The 20,236-nt window shown below is 32.7% G+C and overlaps 2 protein-coding genes across 7 annotated transcripts in view; one reads left to right on the top strand and one right to left on the bottom strand.

Annotated features, from left to right (window-relative positions):
- The first annotated feature begins 254 nt into the window (after positions 1-254).
- Positions 255-1,392, top strand: LOC122536678 (protein Star-like). Its single transcript, XM_043669216.1, has 2 exons — positions 255-542; positions 620-1,392. The coding sequence occupies exons 1-2, from the start codon at positions 315-317 to the stop codon at positions 785-787; spliced, it is 396 nt and encodes a 131-aa protein (XP_043525151.1). The 5' UTR covers positions 255-314; the 3' UTR covers positions 788-1,392.
- The window catches only part of LOC122536677 (growth hormone secretagogue receptor type 1), a 64,906-nt gene continuing 45,638 nt past the window's right edge, over positions 969-20,236 (bottom strand). For 5 of the 6 annotated variants that reach the window (XM_043669214.1, XM_043669209.1, XM_043669210.1 and 2 more), the window contains 3 exons: positions 13,428-13,536; positions 12,159-12,230; positions 969-3,386 (listed from right to left, as the gene is read on the bottom strand). In XM_043669214.1, the coding sequence (XP_043525149.1) occupies positions 2,663-3,386; positions 12,159-12,230; positions 13,428-13,536 (905 nt within the window). In that variant the 3' untranslated portion in view covers positions 969-2,662. Of the gene's footprint in view, positions 3,387-3,709; positions 4,555-12,158; positions 12,231-13,427; positions 13,537-20,236 lie in introns of those variants that run through there. The other variant, XM_043669215.1, reaches the window with a different exon arrangement.

The raw sequence follows: 20,236 nt of genomic DNA, 5'->3' as shown, positions 1-20,236 counted from the left end.
AATTATGATTATTATGAAAATTGAATATACCATCCCTGGTAAAACTAGCTTACTAGAGTTTGCTCTGTTTATAAAATTCATTATATCTCATGAACGAAGACAGACAGTATATATATTTATATGACATATTTCATTATTTTTAGGCGTGCAATCAGCTCCTGAAGTGGGTCCCACAATATGAAACACCCTGTATATATATATATACATAATATTATATTAGATATTCGGTTACAGCAACAGATTATAGTACGATATTTTATATTTCTTGTACAATTTTTTTTTTTTTTTTTACACTTGCTTAGGATACCTTCTTGATGGCGAAAAATATCGGACGTCTTCACGACCTACGTGACCCTGATCGACATTTACCGAATTCCCCTGACGTTGCCCACAGTGGTGAACATATATTAGTGCAGTGTTTTCCGTTCATAGATTTTATGGCTGCCCTTAACGTGACCACCGTAAATTATTTCAGTCTCGACATAGAGGGCTACGAGCTTGAAGTATTGAAAACGATTCCTTTCGACATGATCAACATAGAGGTGAAACTCGATTTAATCTCGCTTCTCGTTATTTCATGATTGAATCTTGATTAATCTTCCATTTACGAAATTTTCAGACAATCTCTGTTGAATTCTCCCACATCAAGGACGGTGAAATGGCGCTGATTAATTTCATGAGATCGAAGGGCTACCACGCATTTTCTCTTGTCGTCAAACGTGATAATTTAGCTAAAGATATAATATTCGTGAAACGAAGTTTACTCAGCCAGCTCCAGTCGCGTTAGCTTTTTTTCTTTCATTATTGTATTTATTTAGGTAACTTATTTAATTAAAAAACTACGGGATCAAGCGAGATACATTACCGTATTGGCACACGTAACGCGAAATATCCTCGTTTCGTGTTCTATCGTCATTTTATTATTCTGACTTGAAGATTTGTTTTATCATTTCAATTCGAAAGATCGGTAATAATATTTGAACTTTATTTTACAAAATATTTACAGAAACGTACATCTTGCATAATAAAAATAAATTTGTCCATTTGTGAATTAGCTCGCGCAGCTGAGGATCAGTTATATAATTCGTAAACGACTGAAAGCGAACTTTTGTCGCAGACAATTGAGAAACGAAGTTTTTCATAGCATGAGAACCTCCTTAAACAACTCGGTCCTATATATTTCAATACTTTTCTTGTGACAAATGATTCCTACTGTAAAAGTAAAATACAAACGTTCTTCATACATTTAAGAATCAAACGCTGTACAATTTTTGAAAGACTATCGGAATGATTTAACGCACAAATCAATCCGTCATTTATTGCTACGTTTATGAGCGACGTACATGTTTCCGCGGTGACTGTAATTGAATAAATAATTATTTAAAGCTTGCAGACTAGTTTCGTCATCTCTTCGACACTTTATGGAAAATAACTATGTCTGTGTATATCTTAAAAGTATCTCTAATTATTGTAACAGTTGTCGTTATATATTCATTGTTCAACGCCAGTTAACGTAGTTCGACGAGCTACTATAGGAACTTAAAATTTATCCGTAGAAACTTAGCCCAGTTATTTTGAACATTCATGAAAATTGAGAATTGAACGAAGCAATTCGAATAAACGATGAATCTTATACGTTAAAGTAAAGCTATAAACTGAGATCCATTTGGTACTTAGAAATTAATCATATTTCATCTACTACACTGTACAACTTATCTTTAATCCATCTATATACAATTAACTGTTCTAATACTTACAAGATACACATTTACATAATTCGTGATCACAGCTTCCAAAATTCTGCGCAACCGTAATTCGATCCTAATTTATCGTTCATAATCTTATGCAGATTAATATTTTTTATACAGAGAATAATTTTTTTTAAGCATTTTTAAGTCTCTTTCATTCTAAGCTCTCTCTCTTTCTCTCTATCACACACATACATACACACACACACACACGCTAGATACAAATAGTAAAAGTAGACTGCTAAATAATATTTATGAATATTAAATGAATCATTGCACTGTCTCTCTTCAACTTCTTTAGATTAGATTCAGATAAATGAATGTCACATATAAAATATGTGTGATCTACATACGAGTATGAACGATGCTAAAATAATATAGTCAGTGGAACTGATATACGGTGAAGTCGCGAATTAAAGAATTAAGCGGCGATATTTGCCACTTGGATCATAACTATGTTTTTAGGACTATTGCCTTGTACAAAGTAATTCAAAAGCAATGTCGCCGATTGCATATTAGATTCTCGTTTCCATTTCTTAACTTATAAATATGCCATTATTTGCTATGTTTAAACTTTATCATTTTTTTTCGTATTCTGTAAAAACTTTGAAGAATTCTAATCCCTTTAAAGAACCATTAAATTGTAGGCAACATGTGCCTCTCGTGAAATTGTGTCGCTTAACATTGCTCGAAATGCGTGTATATCTGTAGACTAATGAAAATTACATTGAAACGTATAATTTAAGAAGAGAACTGGATTTCAATAGTTTCAATCTTCGAAAGATGTTAAATCCTGATCGTCTCGATCGATTTTATGACTTCACCGCATCTCTGTCTCTGACTATACTCGCGGAATGATTCGAACGATCACAGTCTTATAGAACGATCCTCCTCTGGAGTCTCGCCGTATCCTTTCAAACGTAACTCTCCTGCTTCTTCCTAGCGACGCTTCCGCTAACGACCGTCGTCTGAAGCGGCACTTTGACCTGTTTCTCCGCGGCGGCGTTGTTGGAAGGCGTCTTGACGCTGCTGCTCTTGTTGCTGCTGTGCCTCCTCCAGAAGTCGGAATGATTGCTGCTGCAGTTGGTCGAGCCAGTGGTGCAGGTGCCAGTTTTCTCCGACGTTTTCTTCTTCTTCTTCCTGTGGGGCCCGAGGCCGCAGAGCCTGAGGAATCCCTCCCTGAACTTCGTGGACATCAGATTGTACAGGATTGGATTGATGGCGGAGTTCAGGTAGAACATCACCCGGCAGAAGTAGAGCAGGGTGAAGTAACGCTCGATGCCAAAGTCGACGATCACCTTGATCGGTACGACCAGGATCCAAAGCGTCAGCGCTCGAAACGGCAACAGACACAAGAAGAAACAGAACACCACTGTGCCGAGCATCAGCATCACCTGCTTCCGGTATTTGAGCAAGTTGTTCGACGAGCCGCGGCTGATCGTCGAGTTTGTCATTAGATGACGCGCGATCACCGTGTACAAGACCACGAGGATGAACAGCGGGATCACGAAGAATACGACGATGGTGAACAGGACGAAGCTGATCGGCCAGAACGAGTTTGCAACCGTGTTGCAGGTCGGAATGCACGTGCCGTCCTTCGTCTCTTCTTCTTCGTACGTGGTCATCAGCAGCATCGGGCTGTAAAATAGACGTTTTTCTCTTTAACAGTTGGCTCACGATATTCTAATTACTTTGATATCTTTTTTTATGTTTATTTTAAAGAAAGAAAGAAGGAATTGTTTAATGTATATTACATAATTTATATATATATATATATATGTACCTTCTTTTGTGTCGTTAAAAGTAACGGGAATATTTAAGATGGAACAATTTATATGATAAATAATAAGTTTATATTTTATAGTTATTTAATTAACATATGTTTAAAATTGTATGACATGTACATATATTAAAGGATTATTAGTTTTCAAATGTATTTACAAATTTATTACAGTAATAGCAATGGAATGTTATTTTTAATTAATCGTCGACGGTTTCAATTACACCATTGACCAACTAGAACATTACCATCGGTCGGTAACATAAAAAAAAAAGGCGCGCAAATTCGTATTTTAACGATACAATTTCCCCTTCGACGTCGAAGAATACTTGCATAAACAGCTATTTACAATGCCGTAAATGAGGTCACACTCTTCAATTAGCGCTAATTGAAAACGCAAGTACAAGCGCCGTCGCGTGAAATTACGTAAAGAATTGTCACACAAAGTTCTCCTCCTGTTCGCCGGCATCGATTTTCCTAGCTCCTGCGTTGCACCTGCCACGTTCCCTGCCGGAGTGATTCTTCATTCTGCACAGGTCCCAGAAACCTCTTCTGAACTTACTACTCATCAAATTATACAATATCGGATCGATGGCGCTGTGCAGGTAAAACATGATCCTGCTGAAGTTTAGATAGGCGAAGAACGTGTCGCGATCGATGGCGGTGATTTGTTCGACTGGCGCGATCACTATGTAGAGAATGAGGATCCTGTACGGCGACAGACAGAGGAAGAAGCTGACGACCACCGACAGTAACATCGTGATCGCGTGTTTCTTCGCTCTTGCGTGGTAAGAGCCGCCGTCGTTGCCGGAATCCGGCATCAATTGTCCAACGATGAACGTGTACAGCACCAGTAGAACCAACAGCGGAGCTACGTAGAAGAGGATGACCAGAAGCAGGAAGAACACCACGGTCGCGCCAGTGTCGGCCGTGGTCAGACAGACTGGAACATAGTTCCACGAGTCTTGATCGTTCTTACTCTCCTTCACGCCCACCTCCTGGTACTGAGAGACCCAGATTATGGGACTGCAATCAGTTCACAAATCGAAAAATTGACGTGCGACCGTAACTCTCAGCTGCGACGCTTGGAGCGGGGAAATGTAAAGCGATGGTCCAACACCATTTACCGGTCGAGTTTGCGATGGATTTGCCTTGCAAGCTCGGCGAAGCTCGTGATTCGATTGGAACTCGCGCGATTTCCAAGGGATTCAACGCAACGGCATCCGGACACACTGTCCAATCACCTACGTTTAAACGAGTGAGGCGCATTCAAAGGGATTATCGTCCTTCTTGTTTCGTGTCCTTCGAGCTCGCAACTATCGAAGCGTGACATTGGCGAGAGTGTGACGCAAGCGTTTTTCCAACACGGTTTTTGGGAGCGGAGTTATTCGATAACTTGACGAGTTGATTTGATGCGCGACCAGTAATAATGATCAATTGTAATTTCGTTGATCGAGCGAAATCGGGCCAACCCGTTTCTTACGATTGGTAGACGTTTCAATTAAATAAATTGGCAATTAAGACAACGGTTCTTTGACTTTTTTTCCCTTTCAATCAATTTCTCTATTTTAACAGATTCTGTTTCTTTTTTATTTCTTTTTTTCTTTTAGAAAGAAGAAGAGAGAGAGAGAGAAACGTCAGTGGAATTTCTTTCTCAGGGAGGCATTGGAGCTTCTGATTTTTTCCTTTCAATCAATTTCTCTATTTTAACAGATTCTGTTTCTTTTTTATTTCTTTTTTTCTTTTAGAAAGAAGAAGAGAGAGAGAGAAACGTCAGTGGAATTTCTTTCTCAGGGAGGCAGTGGAGCTTCTGATTCTTCTGAAAGTGGTATTACGTGTCGAAAGACAGGGGAATACATAGTTTGTTGTCAGACGGTAACACTCCCACGTAATCGAACACAGTGTTCCCTTGCTTTCTTTTCTTTCCTCCTCTCTTTTGCCCCTGTCTTGCCACCGAATCTCGAAGGCCCGATCTTCGCACGAAAAACGAAACCGCGATATTGAATTTCCTCCGAGCAAAGTGACGCAATTTTCGGTAATTGCGAAATTCGGTCTGCTGTGTCCACTTTTTTCACACTGATGGAGGAAGAAGGGAGAAAGGAAGGGAAAATTATCTAAAAAATCCAACGTTGTTCAAAATTTGTAAAACGTGAACTGTTTTTAATTTATTTTCAATATCCAGGTGTATTATATATAGTGTGTATATATGTAAGAAATTGAATATATATATATATATATATATATAATTGTTAAATAATTTATTTATATATATTATTATTATTATTAGATAATTTATTTATATATTAATGATAATATTTAATATTTAATATTATATATTATTAATATTATTAATAATATTTATTTATATTAAATAATAAAAACAGAAGTTCATGTTACGACGCCTTTTTCACCTTCTTACCATTTTACATCTTTAACAATCATACTTCTGTAAACTCAGACTGTTCGATTTTGTAGAATCAAAATTTACAGACTTAAACTTAACATCTCGCGAGATGTTAAAATATTGAAATTTGAAAATTCCTGCGGAATTTAAATCCCACTTGGGACTTATATCCTTTTATTATAAAAACGAATTGAATCCGAATTATTGGTAGAAGAAGAAATGATTATTAGTTGATCCATTTATTCCAATTTGAAGTTTGTTTGCATTTCATTCATAATGCAATATTTTCATGGAACTTATAATTCATGTTCGCCAATCACATTACAACCACAGTTTGTGAAATTTCTCTCTTCAATGGGTAAGCAGAAGGAAGTGTTGTTTGTAAATTCAGGGAGCTACACATCACGTCGCCACGTCGCGGTAGTAGAATTACTCTATATAGATCAGACGGAGAGGGTCCGTCGGATGATTCATCAATGGCATTGTGTCCGCAGGACAACGCACGCGAACACTTGACGCTTTATTTAAGAGCTCTTTCCCTCCGAAATTATACGATACTATAATCTATCTTGCATTCACGAATTTTGACAAACTGCGATTCACTTGTGTTTGTTCAGCTTTCTGCGTTTCATTCCGAATTTCTCCTGTTAATTGATTTTCTTTGAATTCTTCTTTTGTTTTTTGTTTTATATACTAAAAAGCAGCAGACAAATTTCGCGTTTAATTTACGAAGGCAGGAGAAAGAAAAGAAATATTTAACGCTTGCTTTCTTTTGCTTTTACACCTTAGTTCGCAAAGATTTCGATCTTTGTCTTCTCTTGCGATTATTTAATTATAAATTTTTCAGCTCGCTTGAATTCGTACTTGCCGATATTAACTTGATATCGCTTCGATCACTTTGTAGGTTAAAAATTGTAATTGTAACGTTGGAAATTATTCGTATATATTATACAAAGATTAAGGCAATTTCCTGTCTGAAATTTACTTTGAAATCAAGCCATTTATCTGAGAGATACTTGTTTTTTTTAATTACAAGTCCTAGAGATCGAGAAAGAATCTCTTGGTCTATGTTCTCTTTAGTGATAGATTTCTTAGGAACAAACTTAGCTATTACTTTCAGCTTTTTTTTCCTGTTTTAGGAAATTTGAAGCTTTCAAAATTACCATTCCTACAATATGTTTTCTTGCTTCATAAATGCAATTCAGTATCTGGTAATCAGAAAAGTTCATTCAGCTTTTTAGAATAAGAATCAAACACAATACAGAAACTTTTATCCTACAATATCTTTTCTCGTTTCATAAATTCAATTCAGTATCTGGTAATCAGAAAAATTCAGTTTTTTAGAATAATAATCAAACACAATACAGAAACTTTTATCCATTAGAACAATTACCTTTGTAATCTATAATCTTTCCCCAGATACATATAAATTTGTAAATTGTGCTTTTATGCAGTAAGTAAAAAATTCTAAAAATCTCATCAATTAACAGTTTCAATCTCGCGTTAGTTTGATTAGTTAAATCGTCTGTTTCGCACAGTGTGATAACAATGCAACAAGCTTGGGCATTATTTGAATAAAATATTTCAGAAGTGATTATTTAAACGATAGAGCATGTTAATTAATTCAGTGTTATTTTGCGTTAGTTCACTTGATTTTAACAAGCAGATGATTTTTCTTTAAATTATTTCATCACTTGGTTATCAAGTAAAATAATTCTTTCTGTCTTATTTAATATTTTTCATTCGATTCTATAAATAACTATTCTCTTTATTCCAATAATGTACTTTAATTTATATACATATATATTTTTTTCAGATATAGATAGACTTAGATATTTTCAAATATATATATATAATAAAATAACAAAAATCTCAAAAAAATTGTACAACGTTTCTTGAAAAATAGTGGTCGAATCGTCACGGACTTGCACGTACAAACAACATTTTCTGAATCTCGCTTCTTCTCGTCATTTCACGCATGTCGATTTAACTTTCGTTCTTGTAACACATCCGACATCCTTCTCTTTCACCTTTCTCGAAAGCTCTGCTCTTTCTCACCGAGACACATAACGCCTCCCACCAATCTGTCCTCGACATTTTCTTCCACGAAAGACGATCCCCCGGCAGCTTTTTCACAGGCTGGTTTGTCGAGCAACCATAAATTCAGCGGGCAGCCTGGCGGCACTTGCGATCCACGGCAGGAAAAAAGTGTTAGCGACGTGTAAAACCCACCCCCGTGGCAGTGGTTCGCGGGCGATGTTCCTTTTACGAGCCGTGAACACTCTGCCTCTCTTCGTTCGTGCCAACTCGAACGTGAACGAAACGTCACGTGGACTTTACGACTCGTTTCAATTGAATTTTTCAGCCGTCGTGCTTGTCTCTCGTTGTTAATGCATACTAGGCAGCGTATGTTGGCGCACTTACTTGTGAGTGTTACATTATAAATAGACTGCACAACACGAATGGTTTGTGCGTTATAAATAAAATAAAATGAATGACACAGCACAGAGTGTCAAAAGTAGAATATATTATGGATGAAATGAATTTTTATTTGAGCTTTCGTTGTGCTTGCAAAGGTATAAAATAAACGTATTAATTTGACGCCTTTGCGACTGAGTTTCAAAATCCAAAGAACAGTCATAGTTACCATAATTTTAGATTATGGTAAATTTAATATTATTGTATATATATATAAATTTATTATTAATATCATTATGATAATTTTAAATTATTGATATTGAGGAATGCAAAGAAAAGTCATATTTACCATAATTTTAGATTATAGTAAATTTAATATTATTGTATATATATATAAATTTATTATTAATATCAATATGATAATTTTAAATTATTGATATTGAGGAATGCAAGGAAAAGTCATATTTACTATAATTTTAGATTATGATAAATTTAATATTATTGTATATATATAAATTTATTATTAATATCAATATGATAATTTTAAATTATTGATATTGAGGAATGCAAAGAAAAGTCATATTTACCATAATTTTAGATTATGGTAAATTTAATATTATTGTATATATATATATATAAATTTATTATTAATATCAATATGATAATTTTAAATTATTGATATTGAGGGAAATTGTTCCCTGATTCTCGATGGGTTGACTGCTTTCATGTAAAAATATAGATTTACGTAAACATTCGCAGTCTGCCTGAGATATTCGAAGAGCGAAGCAATCACCAAGTTGCAGCTTCCAAACTCATAAAAATATAAGTTTGCACAAAATTTCCCAGTCAATATCTGCTTACACAAAATGGCCGTTAGGGCCTCAAGCGACTGCCGATCGATTACCAACTTAAATCTTTCCATTTGTTTGAAGAAACTTTCCTTCGCCGGACGTTCAAACAGTCTAATAGAAACTTTCGAATGTTCATTAAAGAAGTTCGGGTTGAACTGAATGATATGAACTGTCAGGCGAAGCATGCTCGTAACCTTCGAAATTTTGTAAAGTTCAGTCGATTAGGCCAATGAAAGATTCAGTGAAACTTTCCTTATTTCATTTCGTCGTAGTCATTTTCTTTCCAATTGGCTGACGAAGATTCTTTTCGCGAATCTGATAACTTGTATATTTGTTTGAGATATTTGTAGTATTGGAATAATTATTATACGTATTTTATATATATATATATATATATATATATATATATATATTTTACTTTAATATAAAATAACATATCCGAAAGCATCCAAAAATCGATCCGAAGTAGTAACACGTATCCACGAAACATAAAGATGAGTATGAATATCATGATCATAAACAAAAGTCAATGAAAAAATTAAAAAAAGAATAGTTTTTAATGCTAATTAAAAATAATTTTAAGTTTAAACTCGAAACTTTATCGCAAGGCGAATGGTAAGTTCAAGTATAATAATCGTAATGGTAAGTTCAAGTATAATAATCGTAATGGTAAGTTCAAGTATAATAATCGTAATAATAATAGTAAAACTCGAAACTTGTATTTAATGTAGCTCGTACGATAGTTTTTACAACTTTACTTTTAATTTCCACTAGACTTGATCACGAGTTTGGACACTCCATGTCCTAGTTTCTCCGTTTATAATATGCCTCCGTTTTTCATGCAGCCGGGAGGAAAATCAGCACTTTTTCAAATGATGTCTTCCGGACCATTGACATTTCGCGGGTCACCACCGCGACTTTCTTATCGTCGCCACTCCGTATCGAGTTTTACAGCCGGATTTTCTCGGGAAATATCGTCGAGGGGCGTGCAGCACATGATTTTAGATTACTATCGTTTTTTATGTGACACTGCATCTCGCAGTGTGTGGATATCACAGTACCATATTAGAATAAAATGAACTGAATAGTTTTATCAAACTATCATTCATTCTAAAAAAATATTTTATAATTTCTTAAATATTTTATTTTGTAATTCCTTGAATTCTACCAAATTTTTAAATCAAATGTTTCAATTTAAATTCCAAGTAATATCTCTCTTAAACTTTCTTGATTAATTGACGGATTTGGTAACAATATAGTTTTGTAATAAATAAATTTTGAGGTCTTGCTGAGTAATTTTTAAAGCAATACTAACATTTTGTGCTCTCAGTCTTTATATTTCTTTGTATCATCTTTATATTGAATTCTTTAGAACACTAAATCAGTAGTATCATATTTTATTTTATTCTGATGCCACTGTACGTTGTTACTGAGGAAAACAATTGCTTTTTAGAATTCATTTATCCTTGGAATCTTGTGGAATGTGCTCCTCCCTCTGTGCAGCCATATTTCACCGGTAAAAGATGCTACTCTTAAAAATAGTTAATCAGAGCTATTATTTTCTTTAATGCAAGCTACTGAACAATGTGGCGATAAAAGATTTGCCTCGGTGTGTTTTTCAGATATTTTGTGGTAGTAGTTTAAATATTATTATAATATAATGTTATAATATTATGCGTTACAACATTATATATTGTAATTATATAACATGTATTATAATATTATACATACTTGTATTTTTATAAAAGTTACAAAATGATGAAAACGATTTAATAATAGTTCAAAAAGAATATCGTCTAAAATAAGAGTATTTAATAGAAATATATTTTTGATACTACACAAAAAAAAAAAAAAAAAAATAGCTTATAAAGAATATCATTTAATGCAAGTCAAAGATAATAGTTGTAAGACAATATTTTTATAGCAATATTAGCTAAACGTAATAATTTAAAAGAATATCCTTTAACAGTTCCATATAAAGTTTACATTCTCTCACGCATGTCGCGATTCACTGACACATCCTACAAATCACTCTCTCAATATCACTTGAAAACTTGTTAAAATTTCGTCTCTGAACAAAGCCGTCAAACAAATGTTGAAACATTCCCTTCTTGCCTATTAATTCTGATGTTTCAACGTCACATTCCCATATTTCAATGATCATCTGTAGAAAAATCCTCGTCGAGCTTAATTAAACGCATCTGTCGTTAAAATAAACTACCGTGGACAAGTATTAACAAAAAAAAAAAAAAAAAAAAAAAAAAAAAAAAAAAAAAAAAAAAAAAAAAAAAAAAAAAAAAAAAAAAAAGGAAACAAAGAGAGAAAAAAGAAAAGATAAATAAAAAAAAAAAAAGGAAATATCAAACGTAGCGACGTAGAACAACGCGGCCGTGTTTAACGAGACGAACGATATTGCCTGCGTAGCTGGTGCACGACATAAAACTAAGTACGTGATTCACTACAGTTTCCAGGCTCACACTGGCGCCGCGGTGTTTAATTTGTTGCTCACGGAACTTTAACGCGTTGTTTACACTCCTCGGGAATTAACTTGAAAATTAAAATCGTAAACTACTCTTTGCGGGACGATCTCGATCTACGGGGCCCTACCTTTCCGACAAAATAGTAGGAGCACGATCTTGCAAGCGAAGGCGAGCTTCTAATTGGTAAAAGCACGATCCATCAAATGAAAAAATAAGAACTGTTTGTAAATTACTTTTATAAATTATTGAACGTACGCTTGAGTATGGAGATGAGAGTATTTGAGATCGTTGAGAGTATTTGAATCTCCATTTCAGAATGACCATTTTTTTTTTTCTTTTTTTTTTTGCATTGAGCGTGGAAGAGTTGAGGAGCGAATTGAAAAGATGTAATATGCATCAACAGCGAGAAAGTAAAGCGAGAAACAAATGATGCCAGCAGAGAGGCGATAGCTCGATGTTTCATTTTGTTTTTCTTACCTGGTGCAAAGCGCCGCAGCAATCCACGCCACGAAGCAAAGGAACGTCGCTTTCGCTTTCGTGCACATGTACCTATGGAGAAATACTATCTTTCAATAATCTTCTTCGTACAGATGTCGTAAAAATGACGGGTGCCTTCATACAGTAAAAATATTGTGATATATTTTATATTATATAAAAATTGTAATAATTAAATAATTAAATATAATGTATCGAACAATAATTATTAAAACAAAATTCGAAAAACTTGAATGACGTTACCATTACTATTATATATTTTTTTCTTTTGTGAAAAGTAATTTTAATAAAATTAACAGAAAATGTTCGAAAATGTCACATCAAGTGAATTTCAATGTATTGTACCTCACACTAGAAACGTATTATATTAATTGTAAGAATACCCGTGATGTTACACCATAATAATTCAAATAACAGAACGTGAATTCGTTCGTGTAAACGAGCTCCCATTGTGGAAAACGAAATCGTGACTAGCATTTAGACATTCAGCTGGTGAAACACGGATCTAATATCAATTATCAGTACAGTGTGGCAATCTATGTATGACGAGACACGTAATAATAGCACGCAATACTGCCGCTGGGAAATGAATTATACAGGTAGAGAATTTGAAAGAAAAAAAGTGCACGTCGAAATTCGTGATTGACATGGCGGGATCGACGATATGTCACAAAAACGAGTTTAAAGGGACGATTGCAACGGACACGTTTCACCAAAAGACAGAGAACGACGGAGACGTGGTTCTGCTTTTTTTTTTAATTTATTTCATTTCTTTTCTTTTTTTTTAAACAGAGCTGTCACTTTGATTCGTTGATAGAGTTTCGAGAAACTGAACGTTCCGTTATCGTTTTGTCGATTGAATTCTACAGCGTTTGTTTCAGAAAGTGAATGATATTGGTATCGTAAAACAGAAAAAAAAAAAGAAGAGAGAACTCGTTAGTGTTACATATTTCTGTTTTATATATATTTCATATTGAACGCGTGACGCGTATGAAGATATTTCTTCCATATTTTTTATCTCGCCCCGTTGTGACACAATTCAAAAAAATTTGACTTTCGAGTTTGCAGTAGAAAAATACTCCAGACTTTATCAATTAAATTTTACTTGTTCCAGAGAGTCCTTGATCAATTAAATCTTACTTGCTGATTTTGATAATTTCAACTTTGAATATAGACGAGAAGTGATAGAGTTCATTGAATCTTTGTCGTTCGACTGTAACTATTTGGAAGTAATAATTTGAAAGTACTTGCCCGACTCGTAGCGGCTCGCAAATCGCATAGTACCGCTCGAAGCTGATTGCCAAGATGGTTAGAACCGAAGCGTGTGCCACAGTCAGTTCGACGAATGGTACTGCTTTACCTGAAATTGAAACAAATTGACTATTATTAGAATACCATTACTATTATGTATATATATATATATATATAAGATACGATGATCAATATTTTTAATGTGAATATTTTTCGAAAGACCCCGAAAACGAAGACAGTTTTATTAATTATTAATATTGATATTAGAAATATGAATGCCATATTATATTCTATAATATTATTATTAATTTTACATGAATATTACGAATTTACTATTATTATTATTAGAGTACCATTACTATTATGTGTGTATATATATATATATATAAGATACGATGATCAATATTTTTAATGTGAATATTTTTCGAAAGACCCCGAAAACGAAGACAGTTTTATTAATTATTAATATTGATATTAGAAATATGAATGCCATATTATATTCTATAATATTATTATTAATTTTACATGAATATTACGAATTTACTATTATTATTATTAGAGTACCATTACTATTATGTGTGTATATATATATATATATAAGATACGATGATCAATATTTTTAATGTGAATATTTTTCGAAAGACCCCGAAAACGAAGACAGTTTTATTAATTATTAATATAAATATTAGTAATATTAATACCATATTATATTCTATAATATTATTATTAATTTTATATAAATATTAATATGTATAATATAAAATTCATTATAATATATTACAGTATCTTAAAAGATAAACAATAATAGTGCAAATAAAATACTAAACGAAAAGTAATTATTTTGTAGTTAATCATTTTTAAATGATCATATTATGAGTCTGGTTATTACAAATTACACGAGTCAGTTGATGCGAATCTGTTGAGAGACTGGTCTGGTTACTGACTGACATATTCCACTGATTGGCCGACAAGTTAATTACAGAAACGATGAGTAATCAGCACTTGATACTTAAAATACTCGAGTACGTATATTCTCACATATGTATATTCTACATGTTATTACAGATTGGTGATATTCTACCGATTGACTGACCAGCTGATTATATCGAAGTTATAGTTATTATATCCTACGTGCATATGTTCTATATATTAATACAGATTAATGATCGAGATATTCTACTGATTGACTGATCAGATGATGACAACGATCTTATTTGCTCTTGATATTTACACATACTTGTATATTCTACACATTAGTACAATTTTCTATGTAAATAAATGATTCTTATTGTGAATATTGAGGTATTTTTAATATCTCAGCTTGTACGTATAAAACTGAGCAATTAGTGAATGGCTCGTGTTTCTTCTTTTAGAGATATTATTATTTCTCTTTAGAGTTATTATTATTAACAGAACATAAATTAATGAATTTTGTCATGGAGGACTACGCTGAAGCACGATACATTTCATTAAAAAAAAAAAAAAAGAAGAAAAATTACCTCGAAAGCACATCCTAGACAAAATTTGTGACCACCAAACGACAAAACAAAATAAGTTTTACTCGAAAGAATATTTGCTTCTACAACGAATAATTTTAATTGAAACATTTAACGAGATAATTGCGTTTCAAATGGGACACCCTGTATACTACGTTCAGATTCACACTACCCCTCGATTTACTACTATTTACCTTCGAATTGTCTCTTTGTACATTCCTCAACGCGTTATGCGAAAGCAATTTTCATCTTTTCTCGTCGAATTTTCTCTACGAGTTTCCAACAAGGCGCTGCAATTCTCGCGGAAATTCTCCGCGAAAAGAGGGAAAACAGGAAACAGGAAAGGAGGAAACGTACATTCGAATTCCCGGAGTTTTTTCGCTCCGATTTCCTTCGCTCTCTTTTTTTTTTTTTTTCTTCTCCTCCTTTCTGCACGTGCGAGCCAATCTCGAACGTGGACAGAACGATAATAACGCGCCGTGCATTTGTCTTTCGCGCAACAGGAAACGTCTATGGGGGATTGGACGATTTCCGGCCAAACGAAGCAATAAAACTAGCTTGCAGCTTCCGATGCTCGAGAAATTTATCAATGCGTCGCACGCGAGAACAGACGAAGTTGAACGACAGCTGCTGCTGCTGCTTCTTTTGTTTCATTTATTTCAGTTTCGTTCATGCTTCAAATTTCATTCTTCCGGTTCATGATTCCTCGTTATGAAATATCGTTTTAATTCGTTTACTTTTCTTTTTTTTTTTTTTTTTTTTTACAGAATTTTTTTTTTTTTTTTTTTTTTTTTTTTTTTTTGTTTTTAATTTTTTTTTTTTTTTTTTTTTTTTTTTTTTTTTTTTTTTTTTTTTTACAGAATTATGTTTTCTTATATTTCTATATTTTATATTTGTTTTTAAATTATATTTTTTTTATAGAATTATAGAACACAATTGTGAAAAAATATAATTTAAAAACAAATATAATACAATTTTGGGAATATATTATTAATCTAATTAATCTATTAACCTATTAGTCTAATCTTAATTTAGTTCTTCTATTTGATTTCGTTGTTGAACGCCATGTTAATTTTCTTCCTTGTAAAATATAATTTTACAAAATTTATATTTTTGTAAAATATAACTCAGATCGAATATATAATTACATAGAATATAATTAAATAGCGTTTCTTTGTTTCAATTTCGCTCGTGCTCTGAATTGCATTCTTCTGTTTGGTTTTATTGTTGAATATCATTTTAATCCACAATGGCGACGCTATTTTCTTTTTCTTCTTTTTTTTTTTTCTTTGTTCTTGTAGGACCGCGACTCTGAACAATGCAATTAAGAGAATAGCGTCGAATAGAGAAAAGCGCTGATTAAAATACTAGCTTTAATTGTTTCATATAAAACACAACTGTTATAAGAGAATGGATATTTCCACGTGTTTATGACGATCGTTATGGAATGAAAGATTTTAATAATAGCAAACAGAAAGACACTTATATCAATTTATTAACAGAGTTTCATCAATCGCGCAATGATTCTTTCTTTCTAGATTTATGCGACGTGAGATATGAGAAATGACACTGGATACATAATGAAATTAATTCTTACTGAGACAAATGAATTAAATCTATTATCGTTAAATGAAAATCAATTTCTATGATATTTAGAACAATCTGTATATCAGATGTCATGTAATTATACATATATGTATCTTTATATCTCGTATATCTTTAACATTCGCAAACTAGTTGTTTGTCAGTTTAACTTTTTTTTTTACCTAGTCACAAGGATGCAGATACAATCCCCTTTTCTATATCTTCCCTCGTAAGCTTCTTATCAGTCCTCGTTAAAGAAAGACGTCTCGTTGTTTCGACCATGAAACTTCTCGCGTCCGATAAGAAATACTTAGACTTATTTTTGATTATCGTTCAGCCTATCAGGGGCTGAGTACTTGACAGGTTTGTTTTCCGGAAAATTCTCCCCACACAAATTGCGAGTGTTCCCTGTCGGCGATAAAATTCGAGTGATTCATGGAGGACAATGAATTGGAATTTTTATATTTGGACACTTTGTTTGTATCTTCGTTTAATGCAATTTGAGGTGATGGAATTGGTTGATGCGCCGGCAACCATAACATTTTCTATTGACGAGAAAAGCGAAGATTTTGTTGGATACAAGGTTTTAAAATGATCTAAAAATATTTATTTTCTATTTTATTAAATTAGTATATTAATTAAATTTTGTATTTTCGTATTTGAAACATTTTCTATTCTACTAAGTTAGTATATTACGGTAGTAATATGGTTGACAAAACTTGTAATTAAATCTTGTATTTTCGTATTTGAAACATTGAAAATTATGAATGGCTCTAATTCACTATTATTTAGAGGCTGTGATGTCCTCATTATTAATATGCATGTGTGCAACACATTAATATAGTTAACTAAATTTCAAAGTTCAAATTCTTCGATTTCATTTAAAAGTAAAGCATCGAAAATTGTGAATGGTTATAATATGTATTATTATTATATAATACAATATTATACTACATCAACATATATTATATTTTATATTACATACACAATGTATAATATATCACATAATCAATTATCAATACAATCACGTTCGAACTGCTCGATTTTTATTTCAAGACGCGCGAAATATTGAGAATCGTGAATGGCTCGAATTCAATATTTCCAAAATTGGCCAGATTGGTAGCACAGTCGAAAGCAACGCAACGTTTCGACCAAAAGGAGCGAAAGGATCGTTTTCGCTTGATAGAGAGGATCCGAGAGAGAGAGAGAGAGAGGCGGTCGAAGTCGACGGCGCCTTTTCCATTCTATTTCCTGCCACGAAGGTTAAAGAGAATTGGATAGAAAGCGGCAGGACAAGGAGGTGTTATGCCGGGCGTAGCATTAAATGCCCCAGCCTCTAAGAGCAACGGTAATTCCTTGCAGGGGGTAGAAGTTCAGCCGCTCGTTTCAGCCAACCATCAACCTTATTCATCGCGTCGAGCTTGAGCCAAGTGTGTGTCGTTTGCTAACGCGTGCCCTTTTCGTCCACCTTGTCCTAGCCTTGCTCAGCCAAGTTCTCAAGGCCTTCTCGAATAGAATGAATAGAGCTAACACTAGACCTGAGAAAGACGCTTTATTTCATTAATTAGGATCCGCGGGTGGATTGCATTCTTACGATTCACTCTTATTCCGATCGATTATTGCGTTTGTACAGCCAAGGATTATGTTCAGCCAAGGATTGGACTAGAATATCATTTGAAATGGTAAATAATTTGTTCCACTTGAAATTGAAAACGCGCGCAACTTCGGAGACGGGAAATATATATATATATATTTTTAGAATATTGTTATTTGTTTGTGAGTTTATTTTAAGGTGGTCAGATTAATGACAATGAAGCCATTAGTTTCTATCGAAAGATGCATAATTGTTGCACGTTCGTGAGCATAAATGATACGTAATTATAAGGAACTTACCATTAAAATGGTATTTGAAAACTTTTTTCTAATTAAAAATATTTCATTTGAGAATACTTGGAATACTTCGTCTTGAAATATCTGATTTATTTCAATTTCGAATATTTCACTAAAATCATTGTTCCACTGCAACGATACATTATCGGGCGTTTTTCATTTTATATACTTCAGGTTATAAATTTTATATATATATATTTGTTATGTATACGTTGTTATTCTATTTATTTCTACGACTATTATCATACTCTTGTATCTGTATAATTGTTACAATGTAAGATCAAAATATTTTATTTTATATTTCGGATTATTAAAATAAAAATAGTTTATTTGCCGAAATTGTTCCACTTTATTTAAATCGCGTGGTGTTTAATATTTTAAATAGTAATTTGAAATTTTGTTTTTCCAAATTTTTGCCCAACTCTATGTCTGAATATTACAGAAATATCTATTTAAGTGTGCGTGGTATATTACATGTATTACGAATTTAAAGGAATTTATAGAATTCTTTGATTAAATTTGTCAGTTAAGAGGATTATGAGACATGACGTTTCAAAGAACCTCTTTCGCTAACAGAAACTGCACTATATTCAACGGATAATACCCGAAGACGACATTAAAATTTGAATTTGTAGCTGGCGTATCATCAAAGGAGATGATGAGTATAATATCGCTATATCTAAATTGCAATTTGCGTCTCACAGTTTTATCAAAATGACATATAAAATAGGAAATAAAATTTCTTATTTTATATGATACTTCTTATTTTCTTCAACTTATTATCATATATCACCAAACATATTATTACTTTTACATATTAAATATATGGCACTACCATATAATATTACACACTATATATACTATATTTAGATATTCGATATTAAAATATTGTGTAAATATTAAACAATAATTATTCAATAAAAGTACAAAGCTAAAATTGAAAAGCTGAAGAGAATTGAAACATAACCAACGTAATTATCGTAAGAACACACTCAATTTGCAAATTAGCACCGTAAGTAAGCAATTCAAAGTGAAACAGACTGTTTCATCCTCTGGCAAATTGTTCTCGATGATTGTGTTTCTACTGCGATTATGTTTCAAACTGGTCACACATAAATGAACGAAGTGGCAATGAAACTAACGAAGTGACGAAGGCTAACAAATTCGCTGCATGACAGTGGAGAAATATTATTATTGTCACCATGAAATTGTCTACAAACATTTTCCCCTCGGTGTTCCTTTTCATCTCTCTTTCGCGTTATTTAAATGATTCATCAGAATTTGGCAGAATCATGTTTTTTTCAAAATGACTTTAAACAAATGGATTATACAATATCATTTTATCGCTATTGAATATTTACTAAACTTTCGGTAGAATTAAATTTCGAAGATAATGAGTAAACAGTCATAGATAGAAGTTATTTATCATCTGCTGTGTCTAACTTGACTATTAAATATTATTACTGGCAATAATTTTAAATAATATTTAATTTCATTAATAGATGGTACAACTATTAACATTGTTTTTATTAATAACAGGTATTAATACTTATTAATTAAATAAATATCATCGTTTAAGAATCAAGTGGTTTCTCAGACTTGATATCATTAATACTACGTTATAGACAGAAGCTATTTATCATCTGCTGTGTCTAACTTAACTATTAAATATTATTACTGGCAATAATTTTAAATAATATTTAATTCCATTAATAGATGGTACAACTATTAATATTGTTGTTATTAATAACAGGTATTAATACTTATTAATTAAATAAATATCATCGTTTAAGAATCAAGTGTTTTCTCAGATTTGATATCATTAATATTACGTTATAG

Source organism: Frieseomelitta varia, unplaced genomic scaffold (genome assembly GCF_011392965.1).
Source record: "Frieseomelitta varia isolate USP_RPSP 00005682 unplaced genomic scaffold, Fvar_1.2 scaffold_865, whole genome shotgun sequence".
NCBI lineage: Eukaryota > Metazoa > Arthropoda > Insecta > Hymenoptera > Apidae > Frieseomelitta > Frieseomelitta varia.
This window is presented reverse-complemented; position numbering and strand designations above follow the sequence as displayed.